Source organism: Oryza glaberrima, chromosome 10 (genome assembly GCF_000147395.1).
Source record: "Oryza glaberrima chromosome 10, OglaRS2, whole genome shotgun sequence".
NCBI classification, from domain to species: domain Eukaryota; kingdom Viridiplantae; phylum Streptophyta; class Magnoliopsida; order Poales; family Poaceae; genus Oryza; species Oryza glaberrima.
The window spans coordinates 17526063-17542602 of record NC_068335.1 but is presented as its reverse complement, the minus strand read 5'-3'; the positions used below and the strand labels follow the sequence as shown (position 1 = coordinate 17542602).

The 16540-nt window shown below is 42.9% G+C and overlaps 1 protein-coding gene across 2 annotated transcripts; it reads right to left on the bottom strand.

The window, feature by feature from the left end:
• Window positions 1–1279: 1279 nt before the first annotated feature.
• LOC127752738 (protein ENHANCED DISEASE RESISTANCE 2-like) lies at window positions 1280–9273 on the bottom strand. Of its 2 annotated transcripts, none has more exons than XM_052278141.1 (22): window positions 8818–9273; window positions 7584–7658; window positions 7438–7491; window positions 7271–7336; window positions 7130–7188; window positions 6394–6428; window positions 5978–6067; window positions 5864–5910; window positions 5677–5777; window positions 5414–5509; window positions 5270–5334; window positions 5122–5193; window positions 4878–5024; window positions 4458–4774; window positions 4112–4178; window positions 3853–4028; window positions 2954–3055; window positions 2827–2877; window positions 2594–2737; window positions 2409–2504; window positions 1987–2088; window positions 1280–1701 (listed from the first exon to the last, which is right to left on the bottom strand). In XM_052278141.1, the coding sequence occupies exons 1-22, from the start codon at window positions 9082–9084 to the stop codon at window positions 1606–1608; spliced, it is 2325 nt and encodes a 774-aa protein (XP_052134101.1). In that variant the 5' UTR covers window positions 9085–9273; the 3' UTR covers window positions 1280–1605. The 2 variants fall into 2 exon arrangements, with proteins under 2 accessions (XP_052134101.1, XP_052134102.1); XM_052278142.1 differs by having other exon boundaries at window positions 4112–4175; window positions 8818–9270.
• Window positions 9274–16540: the final 7267 nt, after the last annotated feature.

Sequence of the window (16540 nt, the reverse complement as noted above, 5' to 3'; positions counted from 1 at the left end):
CCACCGGCTCGCACCACAACCGGTCCCCTCTTCCTTCTCGCTTCAATCAAAAAAAGAACGCGACGAAACCCGTCCCATCCGTCCTTAATCCTACACAGTCCTACCCCTAAAAAAACACCGGTCCACCACCAGCCGCTGACGCATCCCGGACAACTCATCCGTTCGCTCGCCGGACGACTCCATCGCCGCCGCATAGGATCCCGGCAGATCCTACGGCCGGCGACCGTTCGTTAGCGTGCGGCTGTTCCCGTGTACGGTTATTGTGGTTATCACGTGCGATAATATTCTCATGATAATCGTCCCGACCTAAAACGGTTTGGTAAACCTTCGTTTCATCGTGTTCACCGGCGGCGACGTTGCGACCGATCCAGAGACACGGCAACTTGGCACCTTCCTGGTATTTGTTGGTTGGTTTGTTTTTTCACAGGGTCTTTTGGCTTCGAAGGCCTCGCTTGCGTTTGCGTTTTGCACGTGAGCCCGGCCTCCAGGCACGGGCCCGTGCATCAGGCGACCGACCCCGCCCAGCCCGGCCGCCGCAGCCGCCGCCGGCGATGGCGGCGTCATCGGGATCCGTTCGAGTCAATGGAAATGGGAATTCTGTCTAACCCTGCAAGTGTCCACTTAAATATACTTCTCCCCACACTAATCTCTCTCTCCATTTCGAAGCGATGACGCGGCAAACTACTACTAGTGGTACAGAATTTGTGTGAGCAAAAAATGCAGGAGATCGGTTCACCTGTCACGTCGGCTGCTACAGCGGCGACGGAGTGCACGGGCAGACGGAAGCCTTTTAGTTTTAGGTTAGCTAGCCAAGCACGCAGACGACGGACGACGCACAGCGATCTCGACCACACGATGTCTCGCCGCTTTGCGACGGCGACACACACCATCATCTCTATCCGTCCCTGCCTTAAGCATAGTTTGCATGTCCTGTCTTTTCTCAAGAACAAAGGGAAATGCCGGCTCCACTTGCTCATGTTCCATCCCTCCCTTCTAGCTCAAGTGACTAGGCAAAAAGAAAGGGTTTGGGTTGTGAGTGCGTCTGCCTGGGTGTTCCTTCCTTACCAATGGTAGGAGCATAGTATATCAATCCCTGTGACTTTGGTCGCTTTCAGTTGTTGACGAGTCCCTCTGGTATAATCATGGCTGCCACCACTCACTCGAACTCAGGAGAAATATTATGGAACAGGAGTAGTCAAGTGTCCGGTAATGGGTTGCTTTGGAGTTGGATCTAATGATGCAATCTCACTACTCACAGTAAGCTGAGACGAGTCCCAGGTCAGAATGAACGCCACGGGGGTCACCGTTAGGATACACTTCCCTTTCTCTTTTTCTCGATGATGGCATGCCAAAGAATGGGCGTAGATTGCTATCATCATTACATCGCAATACCTGTCGGCAAGAGGAGAATGTACAGTGCTGGCAGGCAGGCAGAATGAGCCAGAATTCTTCGGCTTTTGTGTGGAGCAATACAAGGAGTATCTTTGGACCGGGGCCGGCAGGGGAAACGAATGACTTGAGCCTCTTTTTTTCCTTGGTTCGCTGTACTACTGTAATTGGCCTCAGAAAGAATGTTGGCGGGGTCAATGGTGGCTGATGACACCTTCAGCACTCGTCTATGGACACTGCCTTGGACGCGTCGAGGTAGTTCAGTCGGCAGGTGCCCAGGAGGAACTCCGGGAGCTCTTCTTGCGTGTTGCCCTGCACGACACAAACAGGGTTTTGTTTCATGATAGTAGCAAGGAATCAAGGAGTTCTTTCATGAGGTTGTTCAGCTGTGTTATTTACTGATCTCTCATCTCAAAAAAAAAAAAAAAGAAGGAAAAGAGCAATTCTGAAACTCTCATCTCATAGCACTATTTACTGATCCATTCTGAATCTTTTATCTCATTAAAGGAAAAAAGAAACAGCACTGTTCTGAATCTTGAGAAGTAAAGAAACATCAAGCTCGTTGTGTAATTACTTGATTAGATATGCCGCAATTACCTGTACCAGGAAGGCCATTTCAATCACCAGGTTGTTCAAGTAGCCAAGCACAAGGCTCACCACACCCCGTGCAACTGTTGACGAGCCTATATCAACTCCAAGCTGAAAAATGCATGTAAAGATGTTCAGAGCTGGATGTACCAAACAGAATGGCAGATTCATTACGCCACGATTTATTTCAGACAATCTTTGTAACGCTAGTCGTAGATTGTGGTAAATGAAGTCAACCGTAAGCGCAAGTGGCAACAGTAGCCAAAATTCAATCCATTGTTATTCTGCGCTATTTGTAAGTGAGACATAATGCTTTGGATAAACTGCTTATTGAAGCCAGTAAGTATGGCATTGTCACACCAAGCATCTGAATTCTGATGACGGAATGAAATGAGAAACTAATGGAGATACATGTCATGCTGAGGGTTTACCTCCAAATAATTGCTTCCACGGAAATAATTGATCTCTAGTGCTTGACCAACCAAACAGGCTTTCTTTCCCACACTTTGCTTTACTATCCAAGACCCCTGAAGCAGCACATATACCGAAGATAAACCATCAGCATTTACTAAGTAAAGCTTGACAAGAATGAAGGCTGGTAGTGCAGAATAGGTACCTTTGAGATGTACGGGATGAGTTTGAACCTTGAATTTCTGAATGCGTCATCTCCATTTACAAATCTTTCAAGTAGAGGAACCTTTTCCAATGGGGTATCCATCATATAATACAAGGCTAAGCTGTATGTGGATGAACCAGGAACCTATATCCATCAGGGTCATAAGTAAAAAGGCATGTTGTTGTAAATCACATGAGGCCCCAATATGTATGTATAGCTAATGAAAATCCCACCTGTATGTTAACGATAAAAAAGAATTTGTTGCCCCCTTGTGCTGCACATTTCTGCAATATAACTCTTGGTAAAATTCTCGGTTCCTTTTGCCGTTGAAGGAAAATTACTGGCTTTAAGAAAATATACCTGTACTAGTCCTCCAGGGCGGCCAGCAAGGTCATCTTCACGCTTATCAGATTTTATCCAGTCAGCACCTACCATTTGCATCAATGTATTGTTTGCCTTGATCTGTAAAAATCACAGAAAACATTTGAATGGATTAGAGAGTTACGAATGGGAAAAACCTCTCCAACATAGACTACTATTGTGCTGGCCAGATTAGAAAGTTCTCCTACCAGACTTACATAGAGGGAGCAAATAGACCAAATCATAGCATCGCAGGTTTCTTATAGTAGCTATATTAGTTGTCTCTAGTGATACATTGTCTCAAAATCTCCGTCTGGTAATTAGTGCTTCATTTTGAATAACACCCAAATCAGGTAACAGTTGTAGACAATTACTTCATGACCATTGTGGATTTTATTATTAGGAAAGCATGAAATAATCCAGTTTCCTTATATGCATCAACCAGTCTACATGGCTGGAGTCTGCTTAAATAATTTACAATCGCAAAAGAAAATAAACAGAATTTGCCAAATTGGAGCTCTAATCCGGTAATATTTTCAGTTGGTCTGTTGTAACTAAAGTTTCAGTTTGAGTTATTTTAATACATTTGACTCGAGCAGTGGATCTAACAATAACAGTATAAAATTGCCATCCAAATTGGCCAAATTTAGGAAATTCTTGGGAGGATTTATTTGTTTTCCAAATCCTGCACTACTGCCACACAGTACTATCATATTAGTCAGTAACATAAGAATTATCAGAAAATAATGCTCATAGTTCTTCATTATGACGAGGTACTTAAAACAGAAGCATAATTATTTCCCCCAAAGAAGGAAAGCCAGTCCTTATTTCCTATAGACCAAAAGCCTTGCACCCTAGCCTAGTGAACTGGTCTAAGAATCCAAACATTATAAAGCTACCTTTAGACGATCCTGCAAATATGACTCCCCTCGGATTAAGAATGTTGTAGGATCTGTCATTGCCCAAGTAGAAGGCATTGTACAGTTCGAATCTTTTGGAAGAGTATATCCATAGCAAAATGGACCATTATCGAAATCAGCAGCTCCTTGTAAGTCAACATATCCTCTCTTTTGCACTAGAATAGAGGAAATGGGAGAGTAATAATTAGAACAAAGTGGAAAAAGAAAACACCATAACTGTATAGAAGATGTAACACACCTGCAAGATCATGCAACTTTTTTACGAAGACAGCAGCGGTGGACAATTTAGCATGTCGTTGGTCCTGCTATTATACCATATATTAGATACACGAGATGTTGAATTGATATAAGAGATATATTGGTCTAGTTCTCAACGTTATGCTAACATCGATGTTCTTTGTAACCAAATTATTGTTTCTTACTTCTAACTAAAACATTACACCTTGTCAAGAACATGCACATTTTTGGCTTGCTGAGACCGTGATGCAGAAAAGAAAAGGTATGTTCAGACAAAGTTACACACGACGTGAATAGGTTGACAGACTTCTACATTTAAAAACAAAATGCAAGCCTGTCTAACTCACCACAGAATGTGTGCTCTCATCGGAAGGCCACATGGCTTCTCTTTGATCATATTCTGAATCATCCGGGACATCAAAAAACTCATCCGCTGCATCGTTCAGTTGAATGAAGGAACCAGCGCTACTTAAGTGTCTATTAGAACCACCCAGTGATCCTTCTGTAGGATCTTCTAGCCTGTTATTTTCACTTGCTGACAGCATTTCGATTTTTATCCGCTCATTTTCACCTTGTTGCAGACGCATATCCCTTGTCAACTCACCTGATGAGAACTCTATGCAAGCACAATTTCCATTTTTTGCTCGGAAGAATTCCCGCAGGGCTGCTTATAAAGGTAAGTTAGCTCAGAATAATATGAAAATTTGCAGAACGAAGTTTGATAAAACACATCAGGCAATGGTTTATTGATGCATCACAAGACTTGCCTGCTACTCTTCCTAGCATGCGTATAGTGATGTGTTTTGCAGATGCGGTAAACAGATAAGACTTCCAGAATTTCCAATCTATAGCAAGCATATGCTTCACAACCGATTGTTTTCCTTGATTGACTGGCGATATTACATATCCTCCACCTATTATTCATAAAAGACATATTGGTTCATTATAAATTAAGACAACAACCAGTTTGTAGCTATCACATTGACTAAGCAGAAATAAAGCATACATTACTTTTAAGACATGCACGGACATAGCCTCTCTCAGAACGGCATCTGTAGTGGAAAACAGAGTGGTATAGAATAACTGAAAAATTTCAAGTGGGATGTCAGGTCTAAATCATGGATTCAGATTATTTATCAGTTTCTGTCAACAAATGTACCATAAGTCCCATCGTCTTCTCTCCTCCAATATCGCCTAAGTAATAGATCCCTCTTTCTCATTCCCCTGAAAACTAAATATCATAATATTATAAATGAACAATAAAGTGTGCATATGAAAAGGTAGAATAAATCCAGCACCAGACCATGGTAACCAGCCGTCTCTTAATTTCTTGTGGATTATATCTGTATGACCATCTATATGCTCCACCACCCTCCCTTCCTGCAAACAGAAGTCCCACCTACAAAAATCTGGCAGGTTAACGGGTTGAAAGAAGATGAAAAGACAATGATAGTTATGCCTATAACGCATTAATTGAAATGGCATGTACTTTTGTGATAGCAATGCATATTTTTTGCAATGGTGCAGAGCAAATGATATACGGCAAAGAGGGATGATATATCTTACTCTGATCTTGATTGACCAAGGGACATTACAGTCTGGAATACAGCCTCGGAATTCGCATCAACAACACCAACAGCCATTATAGCTGGATGATCATCCCAATACTGAGAAAAAAAAAAGCAAAATCATGGTGAATTTCATAATCCATCCACAGTCCACACAACACATTATTTCTGAGAACAAGAATTACCTTCCCCTCTGAACCACCATCCTTTGCCTCAGTAAACAAACGCAATCCTAAATGCAAGTCGGATTCAGCGCAAAATCCAGTGATGTAAAGAAAGGAGATTTTTTTTATGCTTACCATTTTTGCAGCCAAATATTGTCCATGGAGAAGGCGCAATAACATCAGATGCCATAGGATCGTTATGGACAGAAGAAAATACAGTCCAATCTGGTAGAGTTTTGCACAGAACGGTAAAATAAGAAATAAAGATAGTTAATTGAATCACTAAAAGTAGTACTATAATTTCGTCTTGCTCCCTTAATTTAAGAATATTTACTCAATTTTGCCATTTTACAGCCTCCAAGAAGAAACATGTGTTGTTTATTTTATGTGAAAATGATTTTTCATGAAAAGAATCTAAAGATACCATTTAAAATGATCAAGCTGAAAAATTTATATACATTATTAATAGCCATTATTAGAAAAACTTGATTATAACATTTCTAGAATTTTGTTTATTTTAGAGAGGGAGTACATTATAAGACGATAGTTACCTATTGAGTGCATGCGGTTACTGCGGCGGCTTAGCCTGCAAAGATATAGTCTCCGATTAGCCAATAGAACAAGGACAGTTGGGTACTTTCTTATTATAATTAAACGTCAATCCAAGTGATGAAGAAAATGAAACTTCTATCCAAATATGTACAACAGAGGATGTAGCATAGGACTGTAGATGCTAGCAGTCAAACTCAGAACAAAGCATCAATCATATGATTAATTATATGTTTACAAAAAAAGAAAAGGTGATCTATAAAATTACATATAGGCATCATTGATCTCTTATATATCTCCATTTATTGAAGCAAATCTAGAGCACTTGAAAGCACGAGCATGTGCTGCATCCCATTTAAAAACAGTAGAATTATTTAGTTCAATTATTCAATCTAAACTAAATGATCTCATGGCATTTCATACAGCCATAACTACTGATTGTTTCCAGCACTAACAAGAGGTTATGCCTTTCAAAAAAGAGGGCTAGCACAATGGTAGATAATTTGGAAACTTTATCAAATGTGTGCCAAACATTTGACAGTAGCCTTCACAATTTGCATATTGTTTTCAGTGACAAAAGATACAAAAAGAGGAAAAACTTTATAAACTGAAAAAGGAAAGAAAAGAAAAGGGGGAGTCTAACTGTATGAGCATTTCTCAATAAATAAACAGTGCATTAATCTCCAGTCCATTGCTGAGTAATTGACAAAATAAAGATTGATCTGCATAGCAGCTTACCTAAAAGCTTGCCATCTTCTATGTGAACAAGCAACAATATGCTCATCTTTTCTTGGGGACTGCTCACATGACAGATATCATGTTAGTGCTTTTTTGAACATAATGATTGTGTGAAATAAAATTAATAAGAAAAACTCCAACCTTTAAGGCAGACTCCATCAAACACCTGATCCACCTAGCGGCTTCCTCTGAACTTCGAGCACCCAACTGAAAAGCATTGGTTGACGAGAACTAATCTTATTTTCACTAAGTACAAAAAAAAAAAATAGCTCCAAGGTCAGATTAGGTGAGTCAACACTAGTGGTTACCTTAAGTTGATCATAATGATTAGAGGCATTGTAGAGTGTGAATATGTAAAAAACCTGTCAATAAAATGGTGAGGAAGATAATCAAATGTTCTCTGTGTAACTTTTTGGTAAAGATGGTAAAAACAGTAATAAAAATATGGGCTTACACTTCTATGAACACTTTCTCTCCCATTGTCTGTGACACGTATACAAGAATCAATTATTGCACTTCTAACAGGATCCTGTACCCAAAAGGGAAATGTTAGCAAAAAGCATGGTACCATGTTTCATAAGAACACGGAATTGATAGGAGTGGAGCAGCCAAACTTTGCACTGTTTCTTTTCTAAAAAGGCTTGTTCCACTAATTAAAGGTATTGGATCAATTCGTAGAGGTTTTCATGTTGCAAACAAAGGCTTGGTACCGTATCAAAAAAAAAAGAGGCTTGGTACAACTTATGTATGATCATTACGCCCTCCCCATATATATACAAGTTTGCACACTTTACTTAACACCCCACAGCCCAAAAAGAAGAAGAAGTAGAAAAGATGCCCTCCTTTTTTCCTTCTGTAAGCATGATGCAGTCACATCAAAATGACTTGCTGGTTTTCCTTGGAATCCATGGTAAGAACCCCAAAGCAATGCAGCAATGGCATAACGAGTGGAGCTGAGAAAGCAGAGCTTAACACACTTGAATTGTACACCATGTTACTGAAATATGACAGCTTCATAAGCTCCCATTAGACAGAAATGGAAGCCACTCTAGAGTTCACTTCACCCAACTGCACGCTATCACATATGCCATATTCTCACACCATGCCATTACTATAACCATCTCTTGCTTTTGGTTCAATGCTACGGTTGGCTCCACTTCCATTCCTCCATACTGCTTAGGTGATCCTCACTGTCCCAGCAACCATTCTTCTTTTTTTCCGTGAAAGGGATATTAAGCAAACCTAACGCGGCAACATTTCGAGGCAGCTAAGGCGGAATCGTCGTACCACTCTAACCATCCTGTCACTTACTCTGAATTCGCAGAAGCAACTAGCGCTGCGTCGTGACGAATCAACCGCGCGATTGCAATTACTGGCCGCGCCGCGCGCGAGCATGAAGCATTCATGATTCATCTCAACCAACCCGGACGTTAAAAAACGGAAACAATAACTCCCCCTCGGGAGAGACAACGACCAGCATCCGGAGCGTATCTAATCTACTACTACCTCCTACCAGCACACACCGGGGGGGGGGGGGGGATGAAATCGCTATCGAAATTAAAAACCGAAACTAAAATTTCGCGGAACGGGGGACGAACACCAGTAGGATCTCACGGGGGCACCAAAAATGCACGGATTAAGAACAGAGTACGAGAGAGAGAGAGAGAGAGAGAGAGAGAGAGAGTCACCTCGCGCTTGGAGGAGGAGGAGGAGGAGGAGGGCGGCGGCGGGGCCTTGAAGCAGCGGAACGCGGCGTCCTCGAGCACGAAGTACCTCTTCCGCGAGTACTGCAGGCCGAGGCGGTTGGATCGGATCAGGTACAGCCACCCCTCCATCCGCATCCTCCCCTCCTCCCCCCCTCCCGCTCCCGTCCCCGCCACCGCCGCCGCGGGCACAGCTGCCGCCGCCGCGGCAGCGTCCTCCACCACCACCTCTGCCGCCACCCCTCCCATCATCCCGCTCCCGCGCGCTCAGGTCTCCTCCGCTCTCGCGTCGCCTCGCGTAGTCGTCGTCGTCGTCGCCGCCGCGCTCTGCTTTTTTTCTGGGGAAATTTTGCTTGCGTGGGGCGCTCGCCGTCGCCGCCGCAGTTGAATTGAATTGGACGCAGGCGACGCGAGAGAGAGAGAGAGTAGTAGTAGTAGTAGGAGGGAGGTCTGGTGGTGATGCTGGCCTGGCGGGGTGGGGCCCACCTGAGCGAAGGCGGGTGGGCCCGGGATGTTTTTTTCCTTTTTTTTAGTTTTTTTGTATTTTTTTGGCTGTGATGGATGAGCTGTTACTTCTGCTGGCTGGTGGTTGTGATTTGTTGTTTTCTTCTCCCCCCCAATCTCTCTCTCCCCTTCGCTGACAGTAGATATATAGACTGGAGAGAGAGAAAAGTGAGGAAGGTCGCTAGGAGGGGAGGTTATTTGTTCCTTATTTTTTTCTCATTATAAATGGAAGACGCACAGATATACATCTATGCGGAGTGGTGCCTTGCGACTTTGTGAGTGAGTCTCTCTAGCACACGCTCGAAAACATGAGAGGTTGTTATGTGGTTGTCGTCACGCGGGCTTAGCCACTCTCTTGCCTTACATCTCATCCTTTTTGTTGCTTTTAGAGAGAAAGAGAGAGGGCGACGACTAATGATAGGCGGGTAAGTGATGCGTCCATTATAAGTTTGTCTTATGTTTTGTGGGGGAAAGAGAAATCGGTTAAATTAAAACCTCCCCCTGACTTGCGCTCCCACAGCGATTTGGATAGGCGTGGCTGCGTGCGGTTCTATCCACGTCGCCCTCGGCCTCTCCAGGCGCGTTATTTCCCACCTCTCTTTTTGCCTTCTGCTTTCCCGCGCGTTTTCCGCCCGTACATCCTCTCGCGCCTCGCGCTGTGCTCTGTGTCGAGATGTCCACCGTGTATTGCAGGGTGCCCGATTATTATGGGTTTGCACGCTTCGTTGGTGGCTGTCTATGGACCATCGGTGGCTGCAGTGTGGGCCCTCTCAGTTTTGGTCCACTAGGTTTGTTGCATTGTGTTTGCTTTGCTGGTACAGCTAGCTTGGACAACCATCACGCATGTACAGGATATGGGTATCGTCCTCTACTTGTTGGTGCATGGGCTGCCATAGGACCTCTTCCAATGACACGCAGGCCCTTGTCTCACTTTGTACTGCTGTCTCCATGGACTGGGAGCATGTTTTTATTGCCTCGGTTTTTTTAGTTTGGGAGGATGAAACTGCTCAGCATGGGATGTGTCTCACTGCCTACAGGTGATCGACATGTCATTGATGCACTGTGGTGAGAGCAGGCTTTGTACGTGCCCATACACCTAGCCCATATGAGCTACCATCACTGCAAGGTGGGCCCATCGCGGTTGCTTGATCTGTGGTGCATGAGCCGGTTCAATAGCTCTAGCTAAAGTTTTACAGTCCCCGGTTGACATATATGCGCTCAATCTATGTAGGCTACCGTCACTGCAAGGTGGGGCTGGTGTTGCTTGCCCGCTCGATGGCTCATTGAGCCTATTCTTTGCCTGTGCATGCCACTTCCATCTCTCCTCCCTGATTTATTTCTCCTCCTTGTGATATCTGTAGCGTGGTGATTTCTCTGCTGCTGTTCTATTCGAGGCGCCTGGGAACGAATCCCCTCTTCACAGGAGAATAGTTCCTGTTCTCACAGGAGATAAATCCCCTTTCGGCAGGCTTTGTGCTTCACTTTGCCTTGAGATTTCGACAGTGAGATGGTGCGCGCCTACACGCTTTGCCACTGGTTGCTCTCTTTGATGAGTTGTGTTTTTGAGTGCTTGTGTTTTTGGTGGTTTTTTCATCTAGGGGATGGTGAAGTGGATGCGTCGGCTGCCGTCGCCCATGCCGTGATTACTGCTCCTTGCTTCTGCTTTCCCAAGATTGGTGAGTTTGTGCTAGAGCCCCATTGTTTCTTCCTTTAGATGCGGTGTATTTTAAAGGATTTTGTGTTCTTCCCTGTTCTTGCAGCTTGTCTGTTCCTTGTCAGTTTAGGAGGGATTTCACGATTCCGCTATTCCATTGCGCTTTGGTTGTTCTGGCCGTTGACCCGAGGTTCGTTACCGGATTTACCTCCTTTTGAAGTATTTCTCTTGGGTTGGCCTGTACGTTTATGTGTGCTAAATTGTTTCCTTCCTTTTTCAGATTAAAGCTCCCACCTCTTTGGACCAGCTCCTGCATTATTGAAGGTCAAAGGTATAACCTTGATGCTGCCTGCATAACTGCCTTCCCTATGGTTTTGTGTACATTATTCTGCTTTTTGTTTGGTTTGTGTTTCTTATTGTGCTCTTGCTGTGATTTTGTTTGGTTTGTGTGTGTTCTTTTGGGGAAAAAAATATTTTATGTACACGTGGCAGTATGCTTTGGGTATTTAGTATAGGATCTATAACATGGTCGTATATATAGTCAAAAGGGCTAACTTCCTTCTTTAATATCTGCACCAGAACACATAGCCATATCTCAGTCCCTTCTAGCCATTACCCACATGCTGCCCTTATTGTGCTATTCCTCTCCTCTATATATCCTTACTCCTTAGCTTCTCTTGCTCTATAGGTTCTTTCCAGCTTACCCTAGATCTTTTCACATTGGCAGTGCTGGGAGCAAGATGATCTCTATTGGAGTGTCGCATGTGTCTCTACTAAATGCGGCTGCCCAGCACTGCAAGATACCTATACTTTGCTACCTATGGGAGTTTGGTGAGGACGGTGCGTTATTGGCTGGTGTAGAAGTCGTTGTGCCATCCATGGCACATCCCAGTGAACTGGAGACCATCTTTTTCTGGGATGCTGCCACAGATCCACTTGGATCTGCACATGAGTTGGTTGCTCAGCAGGCATTGAGATGCCTACAGCATCGATATGGTTTTGAGGTCCATGACTACAATTTTCGATCTATGCTGTCCTACAGGAGAATAGCACAATCTGCTGTCCAGGCTGCCTTATCTGCCTCTGCCTGTGTTGCTCGTTTTAGGTCTCTGCATGGCCCATTGGTTCCATGCTGTGATGACATTGTTAGAGCATGTACCACGTTGTGCTTAAATTTCTTTGTAGAGGACAGAGAGCATATAGGCCATTTTTCATTCTAGGCTGCAAATGACCTGCGAATATTGTGTTTTTTTAGAGCCCCTGTTTGTGTGTGTGTATTTTATTTGTCTTATGCAGTACCCATGTAGTTCCCTTCAATAACTCTTTCAGTGTACTTTATTTTAGTGTAATCCTATTTATTGTGCTCTACTGTTGAGTTCTATCTTGTTACTGTGTAATATAGTAATGTGATGTTTACAATAATGCTTCCTTCTGTTGGTTACATAGGCATTTATGTGAATGTCTACCAAAGCTGTTGATAGAGTAGCTAGGGTTCGTGCGAGCCATGAGAGACGCAATGCGCGCAATCAGTTACAGGAACCATGCCATGAGGATATGTCTGCCTCATCCAGTGGGTGCAAGAGATCGCACACAATTATGGATTTTAATCCTTCTTTCACAGCCTTCAATAGACAAAGGCGGCGCTTGCTGATATCCAATAGATGTTCTCTAGCTGCAGGCAGTAGCAACCTATGGGTTATATAAAATTCTAATGCTCTTTTCAATCATATTGTAATAATCAAGTCAATCCTAATTAATCTCTAACTTGCTGCAGCTGTTAGTGGGTTGTCTACAGGTAGTTCGGCGCGATCAGACAAGGATTACGTTGAGGCGTTGAAGGGTTCGTGCATGTTCAGTACACAGCCAATAGATTTAACTTTTTTCGATAGCTTTATGTTAGATACCATTCTCTGCATTGCAGCGTCCTACCCTGGAAGGTCGTATTATGGTGCACCAAACTATGAATGCCCCTACTGTGGTGCTATCTTTTGGTACCAGGAAAGGGTTAAAAGCGCTTCCGCTGTTACAAAAAGAAAAATTGTTTACAATCTATGCTGTAAAGGTGCGAAAATAGATTTGCCAAGGATACGTAACCCTCCGGAACCTCTTGCAACACTGCTAAAATTTAATGGTGATGCACGCTCAAAGAGATTTCTTAGACAAATACGATCTTACAATTCTATGTTTGCTTTCACTTCCATGGGTGCAACTGTTGACAAGACAATTAACACTGGAAATGCACCTTATGTTTTTAAGATTAACGGAGTTGTCCACCATAAAATTGGTAGCCTCCTGCCCTCTCGTGGAAAACAGCCCAAGTTTGCTCAACTTTATATCTATGACCCAGAAAATGAAACAGAAAATCGAATGAACATATTTCAAAACGATGATTCCACCGGTGAACGGGCTAACCCATCTATAGTTCGTGCTCTTTCTGATATGCTAGATTCTGAAAACAAACTTGTCCAAAGCTTTCGTTATGCTAGAGAGTGTCTTGCTGAGCATGGAAACCAAACTTTAACACTGCGACTTATGGGGTGCAATGCAAAATCTGAGATACAATACAACCTACCAACTAGCAATGAAATAGCTGCCATTATAGTAGGTGATTACTCGGCATCAGAATATACTTTCGATGTACTTGTGCATGATAAGGATGTTGGGTTACGACGTGTTTCATCTATACACCCATCATACATGGCCTTACAGTACCCACTGCTTTTCCCATATGGTGAGCGAGGGTTCCATCTTGGTATACAGTACAATGACTATGACGGGACAGGAAGAAAATATGTTACTATGCTTGAGTTTCATCGTTTTTTTATGCACTATAGACTGAACGATCCAAATCCATATACATGTTATGGTCGTCTTAGTGATCAAATAGTTGTCGATGCTTTTTCAACGATTGAGGGGAGTAGATTGAAGTGGATAGCTGACCATCAGGCTGACCTTCGTTCAGAGTGTGTTCAGGGTATAGCTGATGCTATTGACCGAGGTTTAATCGATGCTGATAATGTAGGCAAGCGGGTTATACTTCCTGCTAGCTTTACTGGTGGTAGACGGTACATGGTAATGAACTATCAAGATGCGATGGCAATATGTCGTGTTTTCGGGCCTCCAGACTTATTCGTGACATTTACATGCAATTCAAAATGGCAAGAAATAGCAGAGTCGATAAGGTTTGAGGATGGCCAACAGCCATCTGATAGGCCTAACATGATTGTTAGAGTGTTCAATATGAAAGTTCATGAATTCATAACTGACATCAGAGAGGGAAGAACATTTGGGCCTGTACTTGCAGGTAAAGATGTTCCCTTTTCCCACTTCCAGCACCTGCGTATACAATTGGTTTTATCTTCATAGTTCTAATGACTATTTCTCTTTTTCGCGCCTTAGTTCTCTACACGGTTGAGTTCCAGAAGCGAGGTTTGCCACACATACATTGTTTGGTATGGCTAGCTGCCAGCAATGCTGAGGTATCGGCAGCTGTTATAGATGGGTTCATTTCAGCTGAGATACCAGACTTTCGAACGGACGAATTAGGGTATGAATTAGTAAAGGAATTCATGATGCATGGCCCTTGCGGTGAGGAGAACAAAAAATGCCCTTGTATGAAAGACAACAAATGCTCGAAACACTATCCTAAAGATTTCCAGGATGAAACATTTGTTGATGAGTGTGGTTTTGCTGTTTATAGGCGAAGGAATGATGGACGGACCATTTTAAAAAACGGTGTGCTTTTAGACAACAGATCAGTTGTGCCGTATAATATTAACTTGCTTAAAACATTCCAGGCGCATATAAATGTTGAGTGGTGTAACAAATCAAACATGATCAAGTATCTTTTTAAATACATAATGAAAGGCCATGACAAAACAAAGATTTATTTTGAAACCACAGCCCCATCAGGAAACATGTCACCGAATCATGATTTAGCCCCTCCTGATGAAATTTTAGAATATATGGATGCTAGATTTCTCTCTACCTGCGAAGCACTACACCGAAGTTTTGAGTATGATATACATTATAGAGTTCCTCCAGTAGAAAGGTTGGCTGTCCACTTACCAGGAATGAACTATGTTCGATATGAGAAAGGGTCTGATTTGAGAGCATTAATTAATTGTCCTGCTGCAAAGCGTACGATGCTGACTGAGTGGTTTGAAGCAAACACGAAATATGAAGAAGCCCGTTGCCTGACATATTGTGATTTCCCTAAAGAATGGACATGGGATGGCTCCTCTAGAACATGGCACAAAAGAACACCTGCCCCTAAAATTGGTAGAATGTATTATGTCCATCCAGCTTCCGGCGAGTTGTACTACTTACGAATGCTACTAATGATTGTTAAAGGTGCCCAAAGTTATGCCGACATGCGAACCTACAACAATATTGTATATGAAACATATAGAGAGGCTTGTGAGGCACGGGGCATCCTTGAGGGAGATAATGAATGGCACCTTCTTTTTGATGAAGCGATACAAACTGCATCTTCTTATCAGCTAAGACAACTTTTTGTTACAGTTGTCCTTTTCTGTTCGGTTGGGAACGTTCGGGGTCTATTTGATAAATATTGGTTGTATATGACAGATGACATACACCTTAGATTAAAAAAGGCCCTTGATAATCCACATTGCACTATTCCACACGAACATCTTCTTACTTTGTTGATACATGAACTTACCAGTGTCTTTGGAAAGAGTGGTGGCAACATAAGAGATTATAACCTGCCTCATCCAACCTTCTCTCCACAAGTACCCATGGGTAATAGGCTTATTGAAGAGGAGCTCTCACCTGATCCCTTGATGATGTCAATGCACACAGAAACTTTGATTTCACAACTTAATAATGACCAAAAAAAAATCTTTGACCGAATTGTTGGTTGTGTGGCTGCTAACCAACCTGGTTTCTTTTTTGTTAGTGGTCATGGTGGTACTGGTAAGACATTTTTATGGAATGTCATAATCTCAAAAATAAGGTCTGCGGACAAAATTGTTCTTGCTGTAGCTTCTTCTGGCGTAGCTTCCTTGCTTTTGCCAAAAGGCAGGACAGCCCATTCACGATTTAAAATACCTGTCGATATTAACGAAAATAGCCTTTGTGATGTAAAGAGAGGAACAATGCTCGCTGAGTTGCTGCAAAACACCGCGCTTATTATTTGGGATGAAGCTCCCATGACACATAAACGTTGCTTCGAGGCATTAGATCGTACACTTCGGGATATCCTTTCTGAAACGTGTTCTGCAAATGCTATTGTTCCATTTGGTGGTGTTCCGGTTGTCCTGGGTGGCGACTTTAGGCAAATTCTACCTGTTGTGCCCAAAGGTTCACGGAAAGCAATTATTGCTGCATCGATCACAAACTCGAAGTTATGGAAACATGTTGTTGTGCTTAGTTTGAAAATAAACATGAGGCTACTTAACCCTTCGCTTCCAGATGCACACAGAGATGAGCTTAGTAATTTCGGTAAATGGCTTTTGGCTGTTGGTGATGGTACTTTGCCTACAGCTAAGAAAGATGGTGAGAACTACGCTTCATGGATCGAAATAC